We start from the raw sequence: 22,801 nt of genomic DNA, 5'->3' as shown, positions 1-22,801 counted from the left end.
CCAATGGCAGGATGAAGAGCTGGACGACGACACCAGCTTCCGGTCAAGAAGGCGTCGCGGCAGCAGCAGGGCCGACCACGATGAGCTGCCATCGCTGTGGGGCTGGCTGTGTCGGAGCTTGTGCAATCTCACGGAGGGCTACGAAGAACGAATGCGCGCTGAAGTGCGAGACACGCGCGTTCTGCAAATGGGGAACCGCATACGCAACCTGATCCAGAACGTGATACGGGCCTCCAGAGAGGTGATCGAAGCTCGCAGGGCCATTCAGCAGAGCGGCCTCAAGGGAGAGGACTACACGAGAAACATATTCGCGGCTGAGAGTAAACTGTGGGAACTGATTGACCTCGAGGCCCAACTGGCCAACGAGTTGGCTCTGTACAGGCAGACCGACGTGGCCGCCACGGACGACCACTACTTTCAAGGCCTGGCCAATGCCGAGGATAAAATCCGCCGGCTGATTGGCGTCGAGACACAGTTGGCACGTGAAATAGGCAACTGGCGCCAGTCATCCAGCAAGAAGCTGCCGTCGCCGCCTTCGAAGACGACCATCTACACGGCGCTGTCGCAGCTGCCGTCAGTGCCATCCATGCTGGGCCGTTCGTCGGGGACGCGCTCAAGCTCCTATCTGCTGTCAACGTCAGCAAGCGGAACCACGTCCGGGGCGGGCACCACCACGGCGACGCCTTCGTCGTCGGGATCAGCCTCGCCAAGTGGCGCGTCCGGAGAGGCAGCATCCACCTCGGGCACTGCATCCACCTCCGCAGGCAGTAAAAAGTCGGCAAAGTCCAAAGGGAGTTCGAGAAAGAAGAAGAAAAAAAAGAGATCTAGGAGCAGCTCTAAGAGAAAAAAGAAGAGGAAAAGGAAGAGACACTCGAAGAGATCCAGGCGCTCCAAGAAAAAACACAAGAAGAGAAGAAACAAAAAGCACCGAAAGCGCGACAAGCGCCACTCGCGCTCTAGCAAGCACCGGAGGAAGCACAGAAGGAAGCACAAGCGCTAACGCCCGTTCGTTCGTGGGGGAATGTGACGTTAGATTTGCTCCTAAATTTCAGTATGTTTGCTACGAAGACAGTTCTCGCTCATTGAGTAAGCACTTTTATTTTCGATACATTGGAGTTACTCACAGCATCTCAAGCCCGAAGTGTCGGCAGACGGTGCAAAATTCTCTTTCAAGCAGGGGTGCGCGAATATACGAAAAAGTATCGAATCAAAGAATTTTACCACTGCGAATATTTTTTCTAACAGTTCACAAATATTTTGACATGTCCTAAGCTCTATGAACTCAAAACGAACAAATGCTTTAATAAATTTTGTTATATTCACTGACAATATTTTTTGACACCAGGCAAACTGGTGGGAGAAACGTACACCCGTCTACACAGCGATGCTTCAAACTCTTTGAAGAGCACGGTGCATGCGGATAATTTGCTTGCACTTTCCTAAGGCAGATCAGAGACTGCGTATTTTTGGTAGTAACGGCTCTATTCGATTCCATCTCAAATGTCTATTCGCCCGGAAGACCGCAGGCCGCCGCTTGGTTCCTGAGTGCCACCCCGTACCACTCCAGCTCGGCCAGTAGCTTCGCGACGCGCTGCGAGAAACCGTCGTCTGAGGCCGAGCCATCCTCGGCGACCAGCGTCTCAACCTTGGCGTTGAGGCTGATGAACGGCACCGTCACCATGCCCAGCTCGCCCAGGAAGCTGCGCAGTTGCATCGCGGCAGCCAGGCCGGCTCCGTTGCCTGCGCGAGAAACATATGGCGTCACTCATATTCCTTTGAATTAAAATTTGGAGCACCCTTAAGCCTCGCCTTTTAGAGTTGAACGGCTAGTGCGTACTTCAAACACTTAGTGTATAAAGTCTTTTCAAACTTGTTACTCACCCACTACGTGGCCTTATGAGTGCAGTAGCGTGCGCACCTTTTGGCTTTAAACTATCAAATCATGATAATCTGATGTTCTGACGTTTGATGGCACTCGGAAATTGCGTCACTCATATTCCTTCAAATACAACTGTCGTGCGCTCGGATAAGAAAGCCCAACATAAAAATCTCCAGGCCTACAATCGCAGCGAAAGCTGGAAGAGCGGCCTCTCTAGAGCCCTTTTTAAACACTTCGTGTAACTGCTACAAGTACACTTGCAGGGTATCCACTATGCCGTAAATAATAAACTTTCGTAAAAAGGCGTTCCTATTCCTCTTCTTGACCTCCGCACGTGGCACACACCCAGAATTATAGCGCCTAGTATTATTACCAGTATATTTCTGGACATTGTACCAGAATTGGCCGAGTAAAAAGACATTCCATGATAAGGATATGTTGATGGCCTGTATGTATGGCTCACAACCACTCTGGAGGATTGGCATTTTTCAACAGTAAAACAGATGACAAGTTAAAGAGGAGGCTCCCAAGGAAACATTTGAAAGTAAGAAATACAATCTAATTTGATTCCAAACCTATTTAGGAATGTTTTAAGTGAGACTGTATTTCTTAGTCGGAATATGTTAGGCGTCGTCGGGATCCGTCCACAGACCTGTCCCATAGCAACAGCTGCGAACGCGCGCGCTTATCCTCACCCCTAGCTGCCGGAGCCTCCTTGACTTGAACCTGACTTGCCATCGCCTCAATGCAGTGCGTTTGAAGCGCGTTTGTAGCGTTTGTGCTGCCAGCGTCTGTGTTGATAAGACGCTGAGATTGTGGCCGTCAGGTACAATGGCAGGTGCAGTACTTGGCCTCCCTCTCACCGTTCGCTCTCTCTCTTCCCGGTGCTCTGCATTCTCGTCCGCTCGCGCCTCACTCTCGACCATAGAGTTTCATACAATAATACCTAGAGTGGAATCTGGCGCTAGTGTCTACGCGTGCTCCATCAGCGGCGTTTGTACGTGCATGGAAATGATGGGAAGTACAGGCTTCGGATCTGCTTTGGATGGACCACGCTCTTCAGATTCGTGACGCTTATTTTCCGAGCGTAAAACAAAACAATATAAAGGTATAATAAATTTCAACGTGCTTCATTTTTTGTACGCAAAAGTTATTGCAGAAAGTTTTTGTGACCATTGTGTAGAAGTGAAACATGGACAAATTTAACCACCAAGGTACGCATCGCTCTGTCATTGCGTTCCAGATTTGGCATCAAGATGTACTGAAATATTTTTACTGCACATGACAACAAACACGCTTGTTTTTCGCTCTAGAGCACGCATAATCTATTTATGTAAATAACAGCAGAGTATGAAGTGAGAAACACTTAACGTTTCGTCTGCTGCGATGCCAGGAGCGTCTGTCTATGCCCCAACACGCCTGTGGTTTTATTGTGAAATCGAGTCAGAGGAGCGTGACGGTGCGCGTGCATCTACTTAGCTTCGTCATTTTTTGCAGTCGATTTAAGACGAGTTTAGGCAAGACGCACTCGTGAAAAAAACATGAACTGGATGCAATATCCTGCACTGGCATGAGACGCTACATCTATGCGCAGCGGTGAGTGGACGATGCTTAGTTTGAACTGTCAAATATGACTAGCAAAACTCCGACGTCGCAGCTAATCAGGATATCTAGTAGTCTTCAGCCTCCTCGAATAACAGAGGCACTGCTTAACTCCTTTTCACCGCACCTCACTATCCGCGCTGCACGAAGAACGAAACTGAAACTGTAGAAAAAAGTCTGTAGACAGTTTGCTAGCTAACCCTATCCAATCCGAAGCCTGTACTTTCCATAACTTCCAATTCTTAGGCAGCACGTAGACAGTCTACGTAGACTGCTTAGAAGACAGCACCGAGCCCATGCTGTCCGAGAATCGGAAAACTTCTGGACGGCTTTTACACAACGATGCGCCACCTCGCGTCGAAAAAAGAAAGCTAGAATAAACAAACGTAGCAGTTGTATTTTCTGGCTTATTTCGTGTTGAAATCAAAAACAAATGTTACTCATATTGAGCGTTTGGGAAAGCGTCTGCTTGTGAGCACACGGCCGTTTTAGCGAGATTTGATCTATCTGAGCGATTCGCTGAGCCTCCATCTTGTTAAGACAGCAAAGTAGCCTGCATCGTATTTGTCTACGATGTGGTCTTCTCGGAGCTGTCTATTTTGCCGGCTACGTGAGAATTGGAATGGGACTTAAGATGACCGCCGTTCATTTAGCTGTCTATTTAGCCGTCTTCGGTGAGTATTGGCACACAGCACGATCACAGTGCGATTCCTCTCTATAGCCTGTTTCACATGCGAGCGATTTTGCTGCAAGAGCGGAGCGGCAGCCACCGCGCGAGGCCAAAACAGGTTTCTACCGCGCCAGGACGTTCCCGCCAGGCGAGCCACACGTCTACCACAGTGGGCCTCAGTCAGCGTTCGTGAGCAGTGTGGCAGGCGTCATGCGTGTTCAAGGTCAATGACCATGGTAGTGATCAGCGTTCTCGACCGCAGCTCGTCGGGTGGATATCACCCCATGGCCATTCCCACAAAGGCCCTGGTCCCACCGTCTGGGCCACCGTACGCACTAACTGTCTAAGTCTGTGGGTGCCCCATTTCAATGGAACTGGACACGGGGGCCATTGTGTCGGTCAAGGCAGGCAAACTTTTCAAAAGGACCTTCTCCGGAGTGGCCGTAGAGGCTTCAGGCGTCATGCTGCGAAGTTACTCGGGTGAGCTTTCCCAGGTCCAAGGCCAGGCACAGATCAGCATTCGTTTTGGCAACAGGGAAGCTACCCTTCCTCTGTATTTGACCACGGAATTGTCACCGACGCTGCTCGGCAGGAATTGAATTTTCGCACTCGATATCCGGCTGCCAGAGGGCCAGGAAGCAGCCCTACATGGCGTACAAGACATCCCGAGCTTCCTAACAGAGTTCCAGTCTCTGTTCAAGTCAGGGGTGGGCGCATTCGCTGGTACGACTATTGGCATCCATGTACCCGAGGGAGTCCGGCCTCGGTTTTTCAAGCCTCACGCGCTGCCGTTCGCACTTAAGGACGGGGTCACCCAGGAGCTGCAACGGTTACAGCGAGAAGGTATCCTGGTACCAGTCAAGACTGCGGAGTGGGCTGCTCCCATCGGTTCAGTTCCCAAGCGAGACGGTAGTGTCAGAATCTGTGGGGATTTCAAGGTTATGATCATCCCGTCGTTACCATCGAAAAATACCCCCCACCTCGTATTGAAGATCTCTGGTCGGCTTTGTCTCGTGGTCACAAATTCATGAAACTTGACCTCAAAGATGCTATCCAGCAGTTCGCGCTCCAGGAGGCCTCACGGAAGTATGTCACACTATCGACAACTATGGGCTTTTCCAGTATACGGGTTTACCATTCGGCGTGGCCTCGGCACTAGCCATTTTTCAGAGAGAGAGGGACAACCTCTTCTGGGGCATGAGGCACGTCGCAGTGTACTTGCACGATATCCTCGTCACCGGTATTGACGACGGAGACCACATGCAGAATCTGCATAACGTTCTGGCCAGACTTCAGAATGCTGGTCTCAAGCTCAAGCAGGAAAAGTGCATGTTCCTGGTTCCTAGTGTAGAATAACTGGGACACGTCATCTCCCAGGCTGGCCTGACCCCGGCCACCCGCAAAGTTGAATCTATCTGAAGGCGCCGAAGCCCCGAAACAAAAAGAGCTACAAAGCTACCTTGGCCTCATCAATTTTTACAGGAGGTCCCTGTCCAACCTATCTGCGCATCTGAAGCCACTGCACATTTTGCTTCGAGATGGCCAGCATGGGGCGTTGATGAAAGAGAAGGACATCGCCTTTTAGCACAGTAAACAGCTAATCATCAAGGCACCAGTGCTGATGCATTTCGATCCAGCCAAGCTTGTAGTTCTTACTGTAGACACATCACCATACGGTGTAGGAGCCGTCTGAGCGCACAGAGACGACAAGGATGACCAAGAACGCCCGGTCTCGTTTGCCGGGCATCATAATCTCCGATAATGGGCCCGCTTTCGCCAGCGCACAGTATCTGGACTGGCTGACAAAGAACGGAATCTGCCGAATGATGGTTCCTCCATATCACCCTACTTCAAGTGGTGCAGCAGAGTGGGTGGTGCAGACGATTAAGGATAAACTTTATAAGAGCCAGGTGGAGATTTCCGTACGCAGTTCGCTTGCATACTCTTTCAGTATCGGACCACACCTCATGAAGTCACCGGCCGTGCCCCCTGCGAGCTTTTGCTGGGTCGGATGGTGAAGACACCATTGGACATTCTGCACCCAGGCTTCCGGTACACGGTGCTCCTCAAACAGCTGAAACAGAAGCAGGCTGCTGACAAACGGTGCTGTCCAGGGCCATTGCCCGAGCCCGGAATGCCAGTGTTCGCCAGGAATTTCTGTTCTGGCTCACCTTGGTCTGCTAGACAAGTGGTATCGCCTGCAAGATCCTCCTCTCTGCTCGTACGAATGCAGGGTGAAACCACATGGAACCGACATGCCGACCATGTGAGGGCTAACCGTGGGACTGGGCTTACATCCGCGGCAGCACCAGTTGCGGCCAGTGCAACAACCGTTTCGCAAGGAACAGGCGCCTCCAGTTGTGCGCCACTAGTTGGGCCACCGGCAAGTTCTGTGCCATCCCTGCCAACCCCGGCAGAATCTCAGGAGGAACCGAAAGCGGCTCAGGCAGCACCTAGTGCTACCGCACATAGTCCCTCAACACCTGTATCCGGGTGGAGAAACCAACGACGAAGGGCATTAAACCGCTTTTCGCCTACCTAAAGCGACACGGAACTGGCTGGGACTTGTATTTTTTGTGGGCAATAACTGGGGTGAGGGGTGTAACGAGCGTGTGGCGCCTCGCCTAGCCTGTTTTCATTATCTCGCCAAGTTCGGCAGGCAACCTTGGTCGTGCTCGAAAAATAAACACTGACGAGCGCTGTTCGGCAGTCAGTAGCTGTCACTCCACCATGCGTGTGGTGTCGTCCTTGTCAGAGAGCGGCGCCTCGGCCCTCCCTCTCGTCCACGGTCTTCGGGACAGATCGGGACAGACAGCGCAACTGCGGCGCTACTCAAGCATCGAGTGCCTTCACTCAGCGTCGTTGAGTCGTTGAGCCCTTTCCCGAGACTTGGCCGCCGCTCCGGCCCCGGTCAACTCAGTCTTTGCTTCGTTCATTGGCTTTTCTTTAGCACTCTTAGCACTTGCTCTATTTCCTTACTACCATCATAGTTTTATCATCCTCTGTAAATACATCGGTTTTGTTCATTCATAAACGGCCTCGTTATTGTCCTGATGGCGGTTAAGTCATCGTGTTTTTTTTTTCACAAACACGAGCGTCCCGTTTAGAGCTATGTCTCGCCGTACACAGCTCTTTACGGTTGCAAATGAAGGAGAAAGAAGGGGCGGCGGGCATGTGCAACAGCCACGGCCGCTGTCTCGCTCAGTCGTTCTGTTGCCCTCTAATGTAGCCAGATGCTCGAGTCCGGGTCTCTTCCTTCGGTTCTCGCACTCCCGTTCGAATGGTTGGCTATTAGAGAGCACCAAACCAAACTCGTTCACACGATCAACCAATAAGGCGCGAAATGATTTTAAATATGGTCTAGGCCAGGGTGCCATGGAAGCTTTTTCTTGAGCCCGAACCTAATCGAAAGGGACGGGGAATGGAGCTGGTACACTGCAGTCCACATTGATTTCTTTGCTGTGCGACATGGTTGCCTACGCGTCATGAGCCACGAGCTGCCCGCCAATGTAGTTTGAACTGGTTCGAACGCTCATGAGCATGTATTGTCAGCGCCCACCACGGCTCAGCAAATATAGCGATGCATGGGGCGACGACGAGTCTTTCATGCTGACACCCAATGCGAGGATTCGGCGTGCGATGCCTTCGTTGAGTGCAAAATGCAGTGCTGATGTTCTTGCCTAAGTAAATAAACTAGTTGCTAATGAAGGTAAAACGGGTGCGGGCTGCATTCGTGCTGGTTGCTCGTGGAACCCCCGGATATCTTTCACGGAATTCTTGGCATCTGCGGTACCCAGTTTGATAACCCATGTTCAAGGCTATATTATCCCTTGATATTGTCACGGTGTCGTGACGTGAACGAAGGGAGCAGACTCCAGGTCGAAGAAACTGTTTATTCGGGCCGAAATTGTGGCCATGCAGAAGAAAAGCAAGACACTGGCTCTGGTAGCGGCGAACAGAGCGTCGGCCGTCGATCAACTGACAAGCGGCGAATCATGTCCTCGAATATTGTCCTATACTTTTGCCCTCGAATATTATAGCGTTATCTCTATAGCGGCGACGTAGGTTCCCGAACGATCTGTGACGTTCCCGAAGTGGGCGTAATATTAAGAAAACGATCTACTAAAGCATCGAAGCTTCTCGAACATCGTAGGCGTGGTTCTCGATGAACGTAGCGTAACGGAGGAGGAGGAGGAAAAAACCTTTATTGATGCTGGCTGTGCCAGATAGCCCTAATCTCCACCGGGCTGGTTGACATCCCTAGTCCGGGACGTCATTAGTCGAGGCCGCCACCCGAGCCCGCTGAACTAGAGTTCGCTTTTCCTTTAGTGTGGAGCTATTGAGTAGGGTCGTCTCCCAGTCCTCTTTGGTGGGGTTGGGAAAGGGGGTTAATTTTGCGTTCATTTGGCAGGCCCAGACCATATGGTAAGTGTTGGCCACTTCCCCACAGTACTGGCACTGCCCACTTGTTTTTGGGTCGTAATATTTTAGTATGGCTGGACAGAGCAGCGTATTTGTCTGTAGGCGCCGCAGATGCGCTCCTCCGTTTTCGAGAGTCCCTTCGCTGGTGCGGGATACAAGCGGCGTTGCTCAATGTAGTATTCTTTGATTTCTCGAAACCGTGTTAAATGTGTGGGACGTTCAGGTCTATCACGGGAACGGGGAGTTTCCCGGGAAGTAAGCACGCGGGCCGCTGCATGTGCAGCCTCGTTACCCTGTAGACCCTGATGTCCCGGAGTATATATAAGACGTTTTGGGGTAGGATCGCGGTTCCTGGTGCTGAATTTTAAAAGTCTATTAGCCAATGGAGAGATTTCTCCTGCAAGATAGCTCTCGCAGGCTCTTCGAGAGTCTGTAACTATTTGCTTTGAGTTTGGATGGGATACTGCCAGTGCAATTGCCACCTCCTCCGCCTTACTTGAGCTTGTGGCTTTGAAAGTGAGGCCGTCCACCTGCGTTCCTTGATGTATTACCGCCGCCGTGTAGTATCCCCTAGGTGACGGCCCGGCCACATCGACGTAATAGAGCCCATTACGGGAGCCAAGCCGTTGTTCAAGTGCCTCAGCGCGCGCTTGCCTTCTACCCTGGTGCGCCTCCCTGGTCATATTGCGGGGAAGCGGGGACATCCAGAGTTTTGTTCTCCAATGTTCAGTAATACGCTCCGCGTTTTCGATTTCGCCTTCGTGCCGGATCAAGAGGCGGTCCAGTAGGCGCCGCCCGGGGGGCGTCTGCGTAAGACGCGTATATTGATTTGTGAGGTGGGCTTCTTGGAGCTCTTGTATAGAGTTAAAAACTCCCAATGCAGAGAGTTTCTGGTTTGAAGTGCTGATGGGTAAATCAAGTGCGCGCTTAATTACTTTCTTAAGAATAGCATCGACTCTGTTCTCTTCGTGTTTAGTCATTCGTAAGTACGGTATTGAATATAGAATTCTGCTAGTTACAAAAGCATTGGCGAGTCAAATCGCGTCCCTTCCTCGTAGCCCCCCGCGCTTGTTTGACACTCGGCGGATCATGTGCCCTACCTGTTCTCCAATTTTCCGTAGCTTGTCTAGCGTGGTACTGTTTTTTGTTCTGTTGTGAATCAGAAGGCCAAGGATTCGTAGTTCTGAAACCTCTCGTATTGTTGTAGCGTAACGGGGTGATGAAAAAACTTGAGGAAAGGAACGGGGCAATATTTAGTAGGAGATGCGTGATGGGTCACACAAACGTATCCTTCAAAATGTTGTGTCGCTACTCGAAGCTTCAGAGGAAAGGCAGCTCCACTATTCATTTATTCCTCCAGGCGGGGAGTCTGCGTTTGGTGTATGCAACCAAGTCTTATGTCACTGGATATCTGTTACTAGTCGTAATCGTGTGTACGTGTATTGTCTTCTCTTGAATCTGTGAGGATGACCGATCCACATATATCACAGATGGTTGTCGCTGCATGCGGGGACCTCTGGCGCATACAGGTTGTTTCAAGAAATGTGTCCAATATCATTTGAAATTAAAGAAACGAGACATCTGCGTGCAACCTGGGGCGTTCCCTTTACTGTGGAAGAAGGTCTCTTGAGGTGTGTACAAATATTAATTTAGGCAGTAATTGAAAAAGTTAAAACACTTAACGTTTTAACCAGTGGAAGTAGTCGTAAAGTGTGGGATTTGGCTAGTTGGTAATCTTTCAATAAACTTCTGAACGCAAAAATTTCTGACAACGAACACAAAATACGAAGACGAGCGCAGACTTTCAACTGATCTATTACCACTACGACGCACATATACAGGGTGTCCCAGGTAACTTTAGCCAGAGTTTTAAAATATGCCGGAACACGAAATTACGACGCGAACAGATACATGTTGATCACCGTTGCCTGGAGTGGGTCAGACTATTTTTGTGTTCTCAAATATTATTTAATTATATCTGTTTAATTAACTAACTTTTCAAGAAATCAAGATGGATTAAAAATTTCAATGAGAAAGTTGTATATCGGTTTGCAAAACGTCTGATTAGGCAGTTTTGAACTTTATGTATGTTGGGTATTAGTGTTTTTCTGCTAATTAGAAATGCCCGCGACATACAAAAAATACCACGTGACAAACACGCTCTTGCGCCAGTGCGCGCAATAATTCTAGTGCTTCCTAACGTTCCGCGTACGAGCGACCATAGCTTTTGCTCCATTGTGCTGTCTCGGCATGGCCGCAATGATGATGATGACTCTGCGATGAACACGTTTTGCTGTCGGCCTCAAAAACGACAACCACTGTGACTGCTTATCGCTGTCATGAACCGGTGCGAGGGAAGCGTGTAGTTTGTACGCGGAACGTTAAGGAGCACTAGAATCATCGTGCACACTGACGCGCGAGCTGGTTTGTCACGTGGTATTTTTTGTAATTAGCAGAAAAACACTGATGCTTCTCAGTTATAACGTTCAAAACTATCTATTTGGACGTTTTGCAAACCGATCTACAACTTTCTCACTGAAGCTTTTTATCCCACTTCGTTCCTTCAAAAGATTGTTAATTAAACAGATCTAATTAAGCAATATGTGAGAACACAAAAAATAGTCTGACTAATTGCAACCAATGTTGAGCAACATGCATTTGGTCGTGTCGTAATTGCATGTGCCGGTATGCTTTTAAACTCTGGCTAAAGTTACCTCGGATACCCTGTATATGTTACAAAAAAGATCACATGCTTCAGCAAAAAAAAAAAAGCGCACAAAACTAAAACACCAAAAGAAAGACTGCAAGAAACCATGTGCTCACACTGCACCCTCACGCGCCGAATTTAAATGTGCCAATTCTTTTTCAGCTGAAGCTACAGATGGTTTGCTGGTGCAGCTGCCTCGAGCGATTGGTGCATTCGTCAGGGTGGGACACGAGAACCCTTGCCTTTTCGAACAATGGCTGGCACCCACATTCGGAATAATGAGCGATAAATTTTTGCGCCGAGAGGTTTAATAATGGAAATAGTCGACCGACTCTAATGGGTGAATTCAAGTCCTTCCTGCGAATAGTCTACAGCCATCTTGAAATTTTTGAAATGGCGACCACTGGTATATAATCACTGCGAGGCGATGAATCCTGGCTAATTTAGCAGGTGAAGCCGATACTGACGCACCAAAAAGAGCATCTACCATTGGTTCGAAAACGCCTTCTGTGACGATATTGTTTATCTCGCCGTTATCTACCATCAATCAAGACACTTCACTGCATGGTCATCCTTGTTTCCCAATGCGAGGGAAACAGTGTCGTCATTGAGAGAGTTTTTTAAGTGTACAATGGTAGATGCGCTGTTTGGTGAGTTGGCTTCGATTTCGCCTGCTAAATTAGCCACATTTCATCACGCATCATTGATAAGCAGCCCCTCCCCCCCCCACACAAAAAATTAAAGTGGCTGTAGACTATTCCTAGGAAGGGCGTGAATTCGCCCATTTGACCCGACCGGCTGTTCCCACTAGTTTAAAGGTTAATTACATTAATTTCTATTACTGCCGTAATTAATATTTGCACAGATGTCAAGATGCCTTCTACGAAAGTAAAGAAAATGCCGCACGCAGACGCCTCCTTTCAGTGATTTTTTAATTCACATTGGACACATGTCTTCAAACACCCTGTATTCCTTTGATGTTAATAATGACTTCTGGGGTAAGAACCACATCGTGCCAAAATAGATTATAGTCAAGAAGCGGTGGACACCAGAAATTTTGACTATCTGGTGCTCTCCAAGATTCACTGACATCGCACCTTTCGCCTCTATTGAAACGCGAGGCGAGCGGTATGTATGAATAAGCAACCGCCCTGATGTTATTATTGTTAAGGTAAGAGAAACACTGATCAGGTATGATCTTCTTTATGGGTATAACACAGCGTGAGACTATTGCAATTCTAATTCCTGCTGTAGTGCCCGAGCGCTTCTTATTGTAAATATTACCGATGCTGTAGGCGATGATGGCGCACGGCTTGTGGCGGTAAGAGTCCGGTGGGAACTGGTCCATGGCGCTGCTCAGTGCGGGCGCGATGCAGCGGTTGTACTCTGGGCACAGCACCAGGTAGCCGTCTGCCCTCTTCACCTTGTCGTGCAGCCGGCTGAGCCACGCCGGAGGCACTTCGTCGGGCCCATGGAAATGCAAAGGCTTGCGCACCGCCAGCAGGTTGGGCTCATCCTCGGGATCTGTAAGAGAGGTGATGCCCGAACGAAGTCGGCTACAACTTGCAGAATTACCAACCATATATAAAGGAGCGCGGACTGCGCGAAGTAAGGCGTTCCGAATGAATGGACTTTATTTATAGTCCGGCAGTTTTACCGGGCGAGGTGGGGGAAGAAAGGATAAACCCCTGTCTCTTTCCACTCTCTGCAGAATATGATGAATGCGTTCACCTGCTACAACTTGCAGAATTACCAACCATATGTAGAGGAGGTAAGAAACAAACCATTGTTCTGGCTGCTGAAAGGGTGGCCAGAGCTTAGAGAATAAGCATATGCGTGAAAGCAGCTTTTTTTTTTTGTCTGGTCTCAATACTTTTTGTTGCAGCATAGTTTATGGCGAATTCATTGATTGATTTGTACAATGAAACAACACTATGATGAACGATGGGCGAGTGAGTAATGTATAGTTAGGCTAAGAAGAAACAAAGGTCCTTCCTTTGGACCGCCTTCTCTTGTTTGCGTTGCCCAAGGATGCAACACCGAAACGTTCCGAAACACCGGCTCACTTATCCTTGTCTTGAACCTTTCATCTCCCCCTCATCCGTGACTAGGAAGAAAGAAACAACGGATACACTCGTACGTGCCCTGACCCATGTTTTAGCACTTTTTTGAAGCCGTTTTCTGACTGAAGCAAATTGGTTACTTGAAAATCAGTAATTATCGAATGGCAGTTTATATAAATGGCCTGTGCCGTGCCTGTCAAAGCACAAAAGTGGAAGCTACAACCCCAAGGCACTGAGCGCAAAAGAAAAGAGCGCGTATGATTTTTAACGTAAAACTATATCTGGGGTTTTAGGTCCCAAAACCCAAATGTGGTCATGAAAACGCCGTCTAGCGGAGGGCTCCAGAAATCTGGTGTTCTTAAACGTGCACTGATATCGAAGAAGCTGGATTATAGAATATGGAGTCGCTCACTTTGCTGAACGTCGTCTTTCGTGCGTGCCGCTGAATTGCTTGCTGACGTAAACGCATGGGGAAAAGTGGCACTGCTGTCGCCACGTATGCGCGCGGAGTGCACGCATGCTCAGTAGACAACTCGCGTGCTCATTGCAGCATACCAGCCATGGAATGATGAGGAGTTAACGCTGGCGGGAGCTTCGGCGAGCGTGGCAAGAATGGGTAGTACATGGATGTTCGTATACTTCACGTTCCGTTTGGCTTTGTATGGTTTGAAGCTTTTATTTCATGAAACAACGATCAGAAACAGTTTATTAGTTTCGCTTCACCGCCTTAATATTTTAGGTTCACCATATCGAATCGGGTCACCAAGTTCAAAACAGTTTGTTCTTTTATTCGAAACAAAACCCACACATGAACGAAGCCACAAGTGTGGCCCGCAAATGCCAAGGTCGCTGAGTGATCGCAGCGCCAGAGTATAATTGGCCATTGGGTCACATTTTGTGAAGCCAGAAGTGGGGAAGAGTGGAGGACTCGCAATGGTGGTCAGTGGTTCGCGCATGCGCAACTGGCGCCGGCGATCCGCGCGATGTCGATCTGATGGGCGAGCTGGAAAAGCGAAACTTTTGTGCTGATTACGAGCAAACGTGCTGCGATACTGGCTTGTATAGCGCCTGTGGGCCAGCCTTATCACGGCTCATATTGTGCATCTACAATAAACCTGCAGCTTTGCACTTCGTGTTACACAACGGCGCGAATCGGACGGATAAGCGCCCCGGACAAGCTGTCTTCTTCGACAAAGACGGTAAGTTCGGAGTGTGGATCATAATGCAACAGCGATGTGTTAACTTGGCTTTGCTGTTTATCCAGATGAAGCGCTTCCTCACCCTTGTGTGTGTCACGATACGTGCGCACAAGTATCGAGTCGGCCGACTGTGACCGTATCGAAAGAAAACTTGGCCAAAGGTGAGGTTATCGTGCGAAAAATGTAAACAGGATGCAATTTTCCAAACACGAAATCGCCATACTGTGTCAGCCACGTCTGTAATTCTTGACTCGGCAAGCTTCGGTGAGCACGTACTGCTTTCCAATAGCTGTGACCGCCGCACATGGGAACCGGTGCCTCTCGCATTAAGAGCCGTAGGCTTCTAGAATTCTCGCCTTCCATCGCTGACAACAGCAGAAGGAAAGGAGCGAAGCTACGGCGCAAGTCATTGAAGCGAGCTTCGAAAACGACCGCTATATAAAATAAACTCGCGACCGTGAATACCAACGCTACCTGTAGGCTTCTAGCACATCGTACTATATCTTTGAAGTGCAACAGCTGCGTAAAAATGCAGATTTGGAACTCTAGCCAGCTCTGAACAACGCGGTCGTACAAGCGGTGATGTAGACAAGAGGATGGCGTGGCCACACACAAAAGCACGTGACTTCGGCCACACATTTCGCTCTGCAGCTCGCGTTGCGAGGGCCTCTCCTCAGCTTTGCACGATGTGAGCGCGCGGCTTCATATTCGTTGCAGATAGAACACCTCCGATTACAAATGTTTCGCGGCGTTTTCCACTTCACCATTGCGGCATCAGACTCACTGACGAGTTACATTTTCTTCGCGCTAAAAAAGCAGGTACCATAAAAATGATTGTTGATTTATTTATTTATTTTTTATTGTACCCTCAGGACACGAGGGCATTACAGAGGGGAGTGGAGATATACATAACGGAAGCAATGTAAAACAGCAAGAAAAAGCTCACAGCAGTTAAGTGAAATAAAGTAGGCATAAGTGACAACAATTCGATAAGGAAAAAGGTATACTAACAATAATAACCTTATATATACACACATATATGTATACATATATAAAAATATATATACACACAAACGTTTAGAGAAGATCAATAGTTTACGAAACATATTATTATCAGTTATATAAGCGATATCATGGGGAAGATCATTCCAACTGACACAAGTCCTGGGTATGAATGAGTCATGAAAACATTTAGTGTGACATGATGGAACTCCAACTTTATTGCGGTGATCAATGCGAGCTGATATGTATCATGGCCTTGTAAATAATTTCTGTTTCAGATAGCTGTTGTAATAAATTTTGCGAAAAAGACATAATGAAGCTACTGACCTTCGATGAGAAAGAAAAGGGAGGGACAAACTTAATTTCATGGTGGTTACGCTGCTTGTTCGGTGATAGTTGGAGAGTATGAAACGACAGGCACGGTTCTGCACAGCTTTCAAATCGGAAATGAGCGATTCAATGACAGGGCTCCAGACAAATGCAGAATACTGCAATTTTGAGCGAACCAGTGTTTTATAAAGTAATAGTTTTATTGAACTGGATGAATGAGATAAGTTCCTGCGAATATACCCAATCATGCGGTCGGCGTTATTTATCATATAATGAATATGAGTTTTCCAAGACAGGTTAGAAGAAATGTGAACACCTAGGTACTTATAAGAGAGCACAGCTTCCAGATTGGTTGATTGATATGTGGGGTTTAACGTCCCAAGACCACTATATGATTATGAGAGACGCCGTAGTGGAGGGCTCCGGAAATTTAGACCACCTGGGGTTCTTTAACGTGCACCCAAATCTGAGCACACGGGCCTACAACATTTCCGCCTCCATCGGAAATGCAGCCGCCGCAGCCGGGATTCGAACCCGCGCCCTGCGGGTCAGCAGCCGAGTACCTTAGCCACTAGACCACCGCGGCGGGGTCAGCTTCAAGAAAGACATTGTTAATGTGGTAAGTGGAAGCTGGGCTAGAATTTCGAGAAATGTGCATGTGCTTACACTTATTAATGTGTAGTTTCATGTTCCAAGTGTTGCACCAGTCCATGACCTTGTGAATGACGGATTGAAGGCAAGAGACATCGTTATTATCGTTAATTTCGCGATAAATAACACAATCATCTGAAAAAAGAATAATTGAAGAAGAAATATTAGTCGGTAAGTCATTTATATAGATTATAAACAGAAGGGGCCCGCCCCTGGGGTACACCAGAACGGACAGGTAAAGGATGTGAGTCAAAGTTGTTTGCTGTTACGAATTGTGAGCGGTATGAAAGAAAACAGATCAACCATGCAAGTATATTAGGGTCAATGTTAAGATTACGTAGTTTAAGAAATAGAAGTTCATGCGAGACTTTGTCAAAGTCTTTCGAAAAATCCAAATATATACAGTCTGCCTGAGATCCATGATCGAGAATGCAATGAAGTTCATGCGTGAAACATATGGGTTGGGTTTCGCATGAAAATGACATAGGGAATCCGTGCTGGGCTATAGTGAAAAAAGAATTCAATTCTTATAAAGAGACGAGATGAGAATGTATGGCGTGCTCTATGATTTTACAAGGTATACTAGTGAGAGAAATGGGACGAAAGTTGTCAGGGCAATGTTTATTTCCAGAGTTGTGAAGAAGAATCACCCTCCCAACTTTCCAATCATTGGGAATACAACCTGTTTCAAGGGATTGTTCAAACAGTTTATTAAGAATTATGGAAAAACTCTCTGACCCATGTGACAGGGGTGTAAGGTTCATAATGTCTACGTTGAAGTCACCGACTAGTACAAAGTGTTAGAAATGCACGTGCCCCTTTTTAGCCACTGAAATAGGTTGACGACGTGGACTGTCACGTCCTGGCGAGCGGCCTTCTGCGAAAACTGAGGGAGCACTAGGGGGTGTCGTCCAAGGGTAGGGCGCATCTAAATTTGAGAGGTTGTGAAACCATTTACAGTTCATTTTGCAAGCTCAGCTGATGTCGACAAACTCTCCAAAAGGTGGCCTGAAGTGGTCTCCTTTCTAGTCGGATTCTCTTCCACCTGATCAAATGGCACTTGAAGCGTTCTTTCGCAGTGATGTAAAAAGTATTGTTGTAGCTCTAGTGCCCCTGCATGGAGCATCCATTCGGCTTACCAACACGAAAGCTGTACAAGCTGAGCTCCAGTCGGCCACGCGCCACTAGCTCCGTATTACTGATGTTCGGCAGTTTGCAAAGGTGGGATAATTTGTATATCACCTGACCAAGCTTGTGTGCATGATCTTCTGAAATGCTCGACATTTGGATCGATGAAAGTGAATTCTTTCATTCCGCCACACCTTGCATGCACCAAGGGGGCTGTTCGCGGCGTAGATACTAGCTTAAGCCCAGAAAAGAGACTCGAGAAGATTTCCGCGACTGATGCGATAGTTATATCCCGGTGCTACAGAACAGTCGACAACAAATGAGTCCCGACTGAGTCGGTGATAGCCGCATTTGCCGGTATATCATGCCCTTCGGAAGTCAAAATGTGGCCTTTGATTTTTAGAGTAGACCCACTTGCCTCATGTCCATTACAATGTCGCAACTGCTGGCGATATGGTCGTAGTATGGGAGGTTGCAAATCTGCTTTGCGCTGTTGTTCTTGTGATGAGGGTCACTCTCTGGAGGACTACTCTGCTGAAGTCCTCAAGTGCTGCCTGTGTGAAGGTACACACAAGGCTGGTAACCGTACATGCCCAGCTAGAAACCAAGAGATACAAGTCTTAGACATAATGGACAAAAGGCGATGCTCACGCAGGGAGGCTATTTCAGTGATGAAATAAAAAGAACATGGTCATGCTAGCGTAACTGCACGTCACTAGGCATTGATTGAGGCGAATATTTCGCCAGTTATTGCAGAATTGGTCGAGAAAGCTATGGCGAAAATGGTGGAGCGTGTCATAGAGACTGTGTCCGAATGGCTTAATGGGTTATTAGCGTCAGAAATCGGGCTAATGGCACAAGTGGGCAGTGTTCCGACAGTGGGTCACAGCTAAGGAAGTGTTTCCTCACAAGTAGATGGTGTTCAGAGGATGCCCTCAAATGAGGGTCCTAGTCCTAGCTTGTCTGCAACGAGTGGTAGCTTTTCAGACTCACAAATCTACCATGCAGACTTACAGGAATGTGCAAGCATGGATGTTGACCCGCGTGCAAAGAAGCGAAGGGGGCCTCCAATAAAGGTTTCCGATACCTTTAATAACCATAAATCAAAGAAAATTATGCCTCAGGTCAAGGGTACAGCTAACATTTTAGATGAGGCTGTAGCCTCTACGGTGGTTTTGTCACCGAAAAGAAGATGAGAGTGCTGCAGTGGAACTGTCGATCCCGATTCGCTGCTTTTACTGATTTCAACTTTTTAATTTCTCAGACTCATCCAGATGTTGTCATATTACAGGAAAGTTGGGTGTCTCCTGCTAAATTTCTTAGTCTGCGTAATTACCGTCCATTTCTATTAAATAATTCATCCAGAGAAGGTGGTTTACTCACTATTCTATCTAATACATTCTGCCATAAAGCAAAGCTGTCCTTTCAGATGATGTCTAAAGAGAGTGAAATCTTAGCAGTAGAACTAACTCTTCCTGGAAATCTCAAATTTTTTCTGGTTAATGCATATTTTTCTTTGGGTGTGCCTAATACTCAGTCGCTAAATTCAGTTTTTCTAAACTGTGGAACAAAGGTAGTGCTAGCTGGAGATTTCGACTCTCAGCATAAATCATAGGGATTTAGAACAGGTCAGAAAGGAAAACGTCTATGGAACTGGGTGGCATCGAACGATTTCTTCTGTCATAAAACTTGATCATTACCATTTTTACAAGCCCAGTCCCGATCGGTGCTATATCTTACGTTTTCGGGGCCAGGACTTTCGGTGTTATCTTGGGAGACAGTTGACACTGGTTCGATTATCGACCACATTCCCGTGATATTTGAGATCCACGGGTCAGTATAATGCACAGTGTCTCGTTCGTTCGTATATTGATCACAATAGCTTTGAAATAAATTTGCGGACCATTTCGACATTTCTGGCTGAAAATCTACGCAGCACAGGTAATGTTTGCGACATTCTTGACTCTGCTCGTAATAGGTCGAAGTTCGAGATACAATGAAGGAAAGACCCTATAGCTAATATTTGTTGGAATGACGACTGCTCAAGGGAATATAAACGCCGGAAAGCAGCATGGAAGCAACTAATGCATAATCAGTCTCCTCTGGAACAATTACAAGTTTATAGCAGCGAGTTTTAAGTGTACAGTCGCGAAAGCAAAAGATGAATATGCCATTTCAAGTTTTTTTAAAAGTCAAACAATAAGAGCGCATTGTTCCGGTATCTCAGATCTATCAAATTAATTCCACGTCCTTTATGTGCTGGACCAATAGTGCATACTACCAAAGAAATAGAAGACTTACTAGGTTCAATTGCCAGAGGTTTGGAGGCAAGATTTTCTACCTGCATTCCTTCACCTCTTGTGAGACAAGACCCTTTCGAAAATACGACTGAAGATATATCATTGTCAGACTTCTCGTCAGTTTTAGCACGTTTACCAGCGGCAGCACCAGGCCTTGATGGTATTGCGACGAAGATGCTGAAAATCTCCTTGGATGTTGCTCTGAATAGGTTATTGCATACCGTAAATCATTTTATGAAACATCCTTGGATTCCTTCAGTGTGGAAGGTAGCTAAAGTGATACCCCTGCTCAAAGATCAGAACAGTTACGGGACTTACTCTAGACAACATTCGACTGATTTTGTTTACATCAAATTTTGCAAAGTTATTTGAGAGAGTATTACATGCTCAGATAACTAAATTTGTTACTGTTAATAAATCACGAAGTCCCTGTCAAATCTGTTTTAGAACAGGAATGTCTATCTGGTGTGCCCACGTTGATTTGGAGAGCAGAATCCAGCTAGCACGGCGACAGAAAAACTATGCAGCATTAGTTACAGTAGATATCTCTAAAGCCTACGATAGTGTCGAATACCCAATTTTTATTAAGAATGATGAAAGAGATTGGCTTGCCTGACTTTTTTATTGCGTGGACGACTGAGTTCTTGCTGGACAGAGAGTTTTACTTTGTACAGAGTGGGATATCAACAGAGAAATTCAGACAGACACGAGGTGTTCCCCAAGGAGCGGTTTTGTTCCCGCTATTTAATATCTTGTTTAGCTCCATTCTTCGACATGAAAGAGTGAACACGTATGTTTACGCAGATGACATAACATTCTTTGCATGTGCATGCGGATGAGATTCAATAGCTTTATACAATTTTACAAGGATACTTATCTACCTTGGAAGCTTAGCTAGACAGCATTTGTTTGACTCTTAATGTGCAGAAAAGTGCAGTTCTAGCGTTTTCCCCACAAGACAGTAGAAATATATCACTCTCATTCTACCAAGCCGATATTCCCCAAGTGCAAACAATCAAGTACCTCGGAATCATATATGATTGAAAGCTCAACTGGCGTATTCATATTGAACACACTGTGACCAAAGCATCACGAATGTCAGGCCTACTCAGAAGGATTAGTAATAGTTCATGGGGCATGGCAACAGACACCTTAATAACGATTGATAGGATGTACATACGCCCTATACCGGAGTTTGGGTGTGTCGTATTTTCTGGCGTACCAGCTTGGAAGATACGTCCGTTAGTTCTAATAGAGCGCCAAACACTTCACTGGTGCCTGGGTTTACCCGAATATGTAGCAAACTGTGTTTTATATAAGAAATCACGAATTTCCGCTTGACCTGTTAGATTCAAATTATTAACAATTCGAACATTTTTAAGAGTCTATGACTCGCCGATAAGACGAGAAGAATATATTTATCAGTGATCCAGCTCTGTTTCTTTAGTGTAACATGGCCTCGCTTTCAAACCCCTCGGGTAATCGTTACCCAGAAGCTGTTGGACCGATTGCAGATAAGGGTAAATGTTATAGTGCCTGTGAGTTCAGGTTCAGTGAATTAGCCATATCATATGACGATATATTCCCTAAAAATACGAAATTACTACCTAGTAATCTTCTGAATGGCATTTTTCAAGATCACCTAAATCAAATTTATTCTGCGGTTCTGATAGCAACTGATGCTTCGCAATGTGAAGAAAAGGCCGCGGTGGGAATTTTTTCTACACAACTAGACTGGTCGTTTTCTGTTAGACTTCCTGATTACACCCAAATATTTTTTACCGAGCGCTTAGCTGTTTTCTCAGCCCTACATGAAATTCCTTTAACTCTAACTCCTGTGGCTACAGTTACAGATTCAATGTCGTTGTGTTTGGCACTAATTGCTACAACGTATTCGGATATTCTAAGATTATTGCGATTACTTGTTCTCCATCATATGCGAAATCTGGGATTATTTTGGGTGCCGGGACACAAAGGAATTGTACTGAATGGAGTTGCGGACTCTCTGGCGAAAGCTTCTCTGGCAGGTCCAGTTCTCTCTCTCTCTTTTTTCTGTTACGGCGTTTGTTGCTGCGGCAAGGTTCAGAAAGTATGCATTATCTGTGCTTACTCCCAGTCTCGATTCATCACCGGACTTTCTGCACCCACAGTTCCCTTTGAGCAGGAAATGATGTGCAGCGAGACGAACTAAAGTTGTAATAAGCAGAAAACGTTGTTTTTCAAATCCTAATTTTTACATGCACAAAGCGGGTTTGGCAATCTCCTCTTTTTGCTTCTATTGCATTGGAATCGATACTATCGAACACTTCTTGTTAAGCTGCCAAAGTTTTCCCTTACGCAAAAAACGTAGCATCGAAATTATATTGCGGAAATGTGGTCTACCAGTTACGTCGGCCATTGTGTTATCATTTGGGGCCTTTGCGCTGGGACACTCGGATAGGAATATTTTCAAAGCTGTCGAAAAGTTTATACGCGACTCGTATAGATTTGGTAGGTGTATCAACTACTAACGATTCTTTATTGAGCCTTACTAATCAAAAGGTATTCAGTCTATCACAAAATAGGGCAACTTAAAATTGCAATCATTCGTTATTAACGTTACAATAAAAAATATCCCAAATATTTTAGCTCTTACTAAATATTAATCATAAATCTAATAAGTACGACCACCCGACTCATGACTGATCCCCTAGAGTGAGTAGGTGCCAATTATTCAAGAATCATCATCATCATCATCATCACCATCATCAGTTTTGCCTGTGTGGCGTTTGTAGCCTGTGTGACTTTCAGAGTTTCTTGTGAATGTAGTAACTTATTCTTCCACTAAAACGTCTCATGCTCTTCAAGA

At 46.7% G+C, this 22,801-nt stretch overlaps 1 protein-coding gene across 1 annotated transcript in view; it reads right to left on the bottom strand.

Annotated features, from left to right (window-relative positions):
• Nucleotides 1-1,082: 1,082 nt before the first annotated feature.
• LOC119175093 (quinone reductase) overlaps nucleotides 1,083-22,801 on the bottom strand; it is a 39,525-nt gene continuing 17,806 nt past the window's right edge. The window contains exons 3-4 of the mRNA XM_037426317.2: nucleotides 12,565-12,804; nucleotides 1,083-1,740 (exon numbers count right to left, since the gene is read on the bottom strand). Of these exons, the coding sequence (XP_037282214.2) occupies nucleotides 1,505-1,740; nucleotides 12,565-12,804 (476 nt within the window). The 3' untranslated portion in view covers nucleotides 1,083-1,504. The remainder of the gene's footprint in view (nucleotides 1,741-12,564; nucleotides 12,805-22,801) is intronic.

Source organism: Rhipicephalus microplus, chromosome 5 (assembly GCF_043290135.1).
Source record: "Rhipicephalus microplus isolate Deutch F79 chromosome 5, USDA_Rmic, whole genome shotgun sequence".
NCBI lineage: Eukaryota > Metazoa > Arthropoda > Arachnida > Ixodida > Ixodidae > Rhipicephalus > Rhipicephalus microplus.
This window is presented reverse-complemented; position numbering and strand designations above follow the sequence as displayed.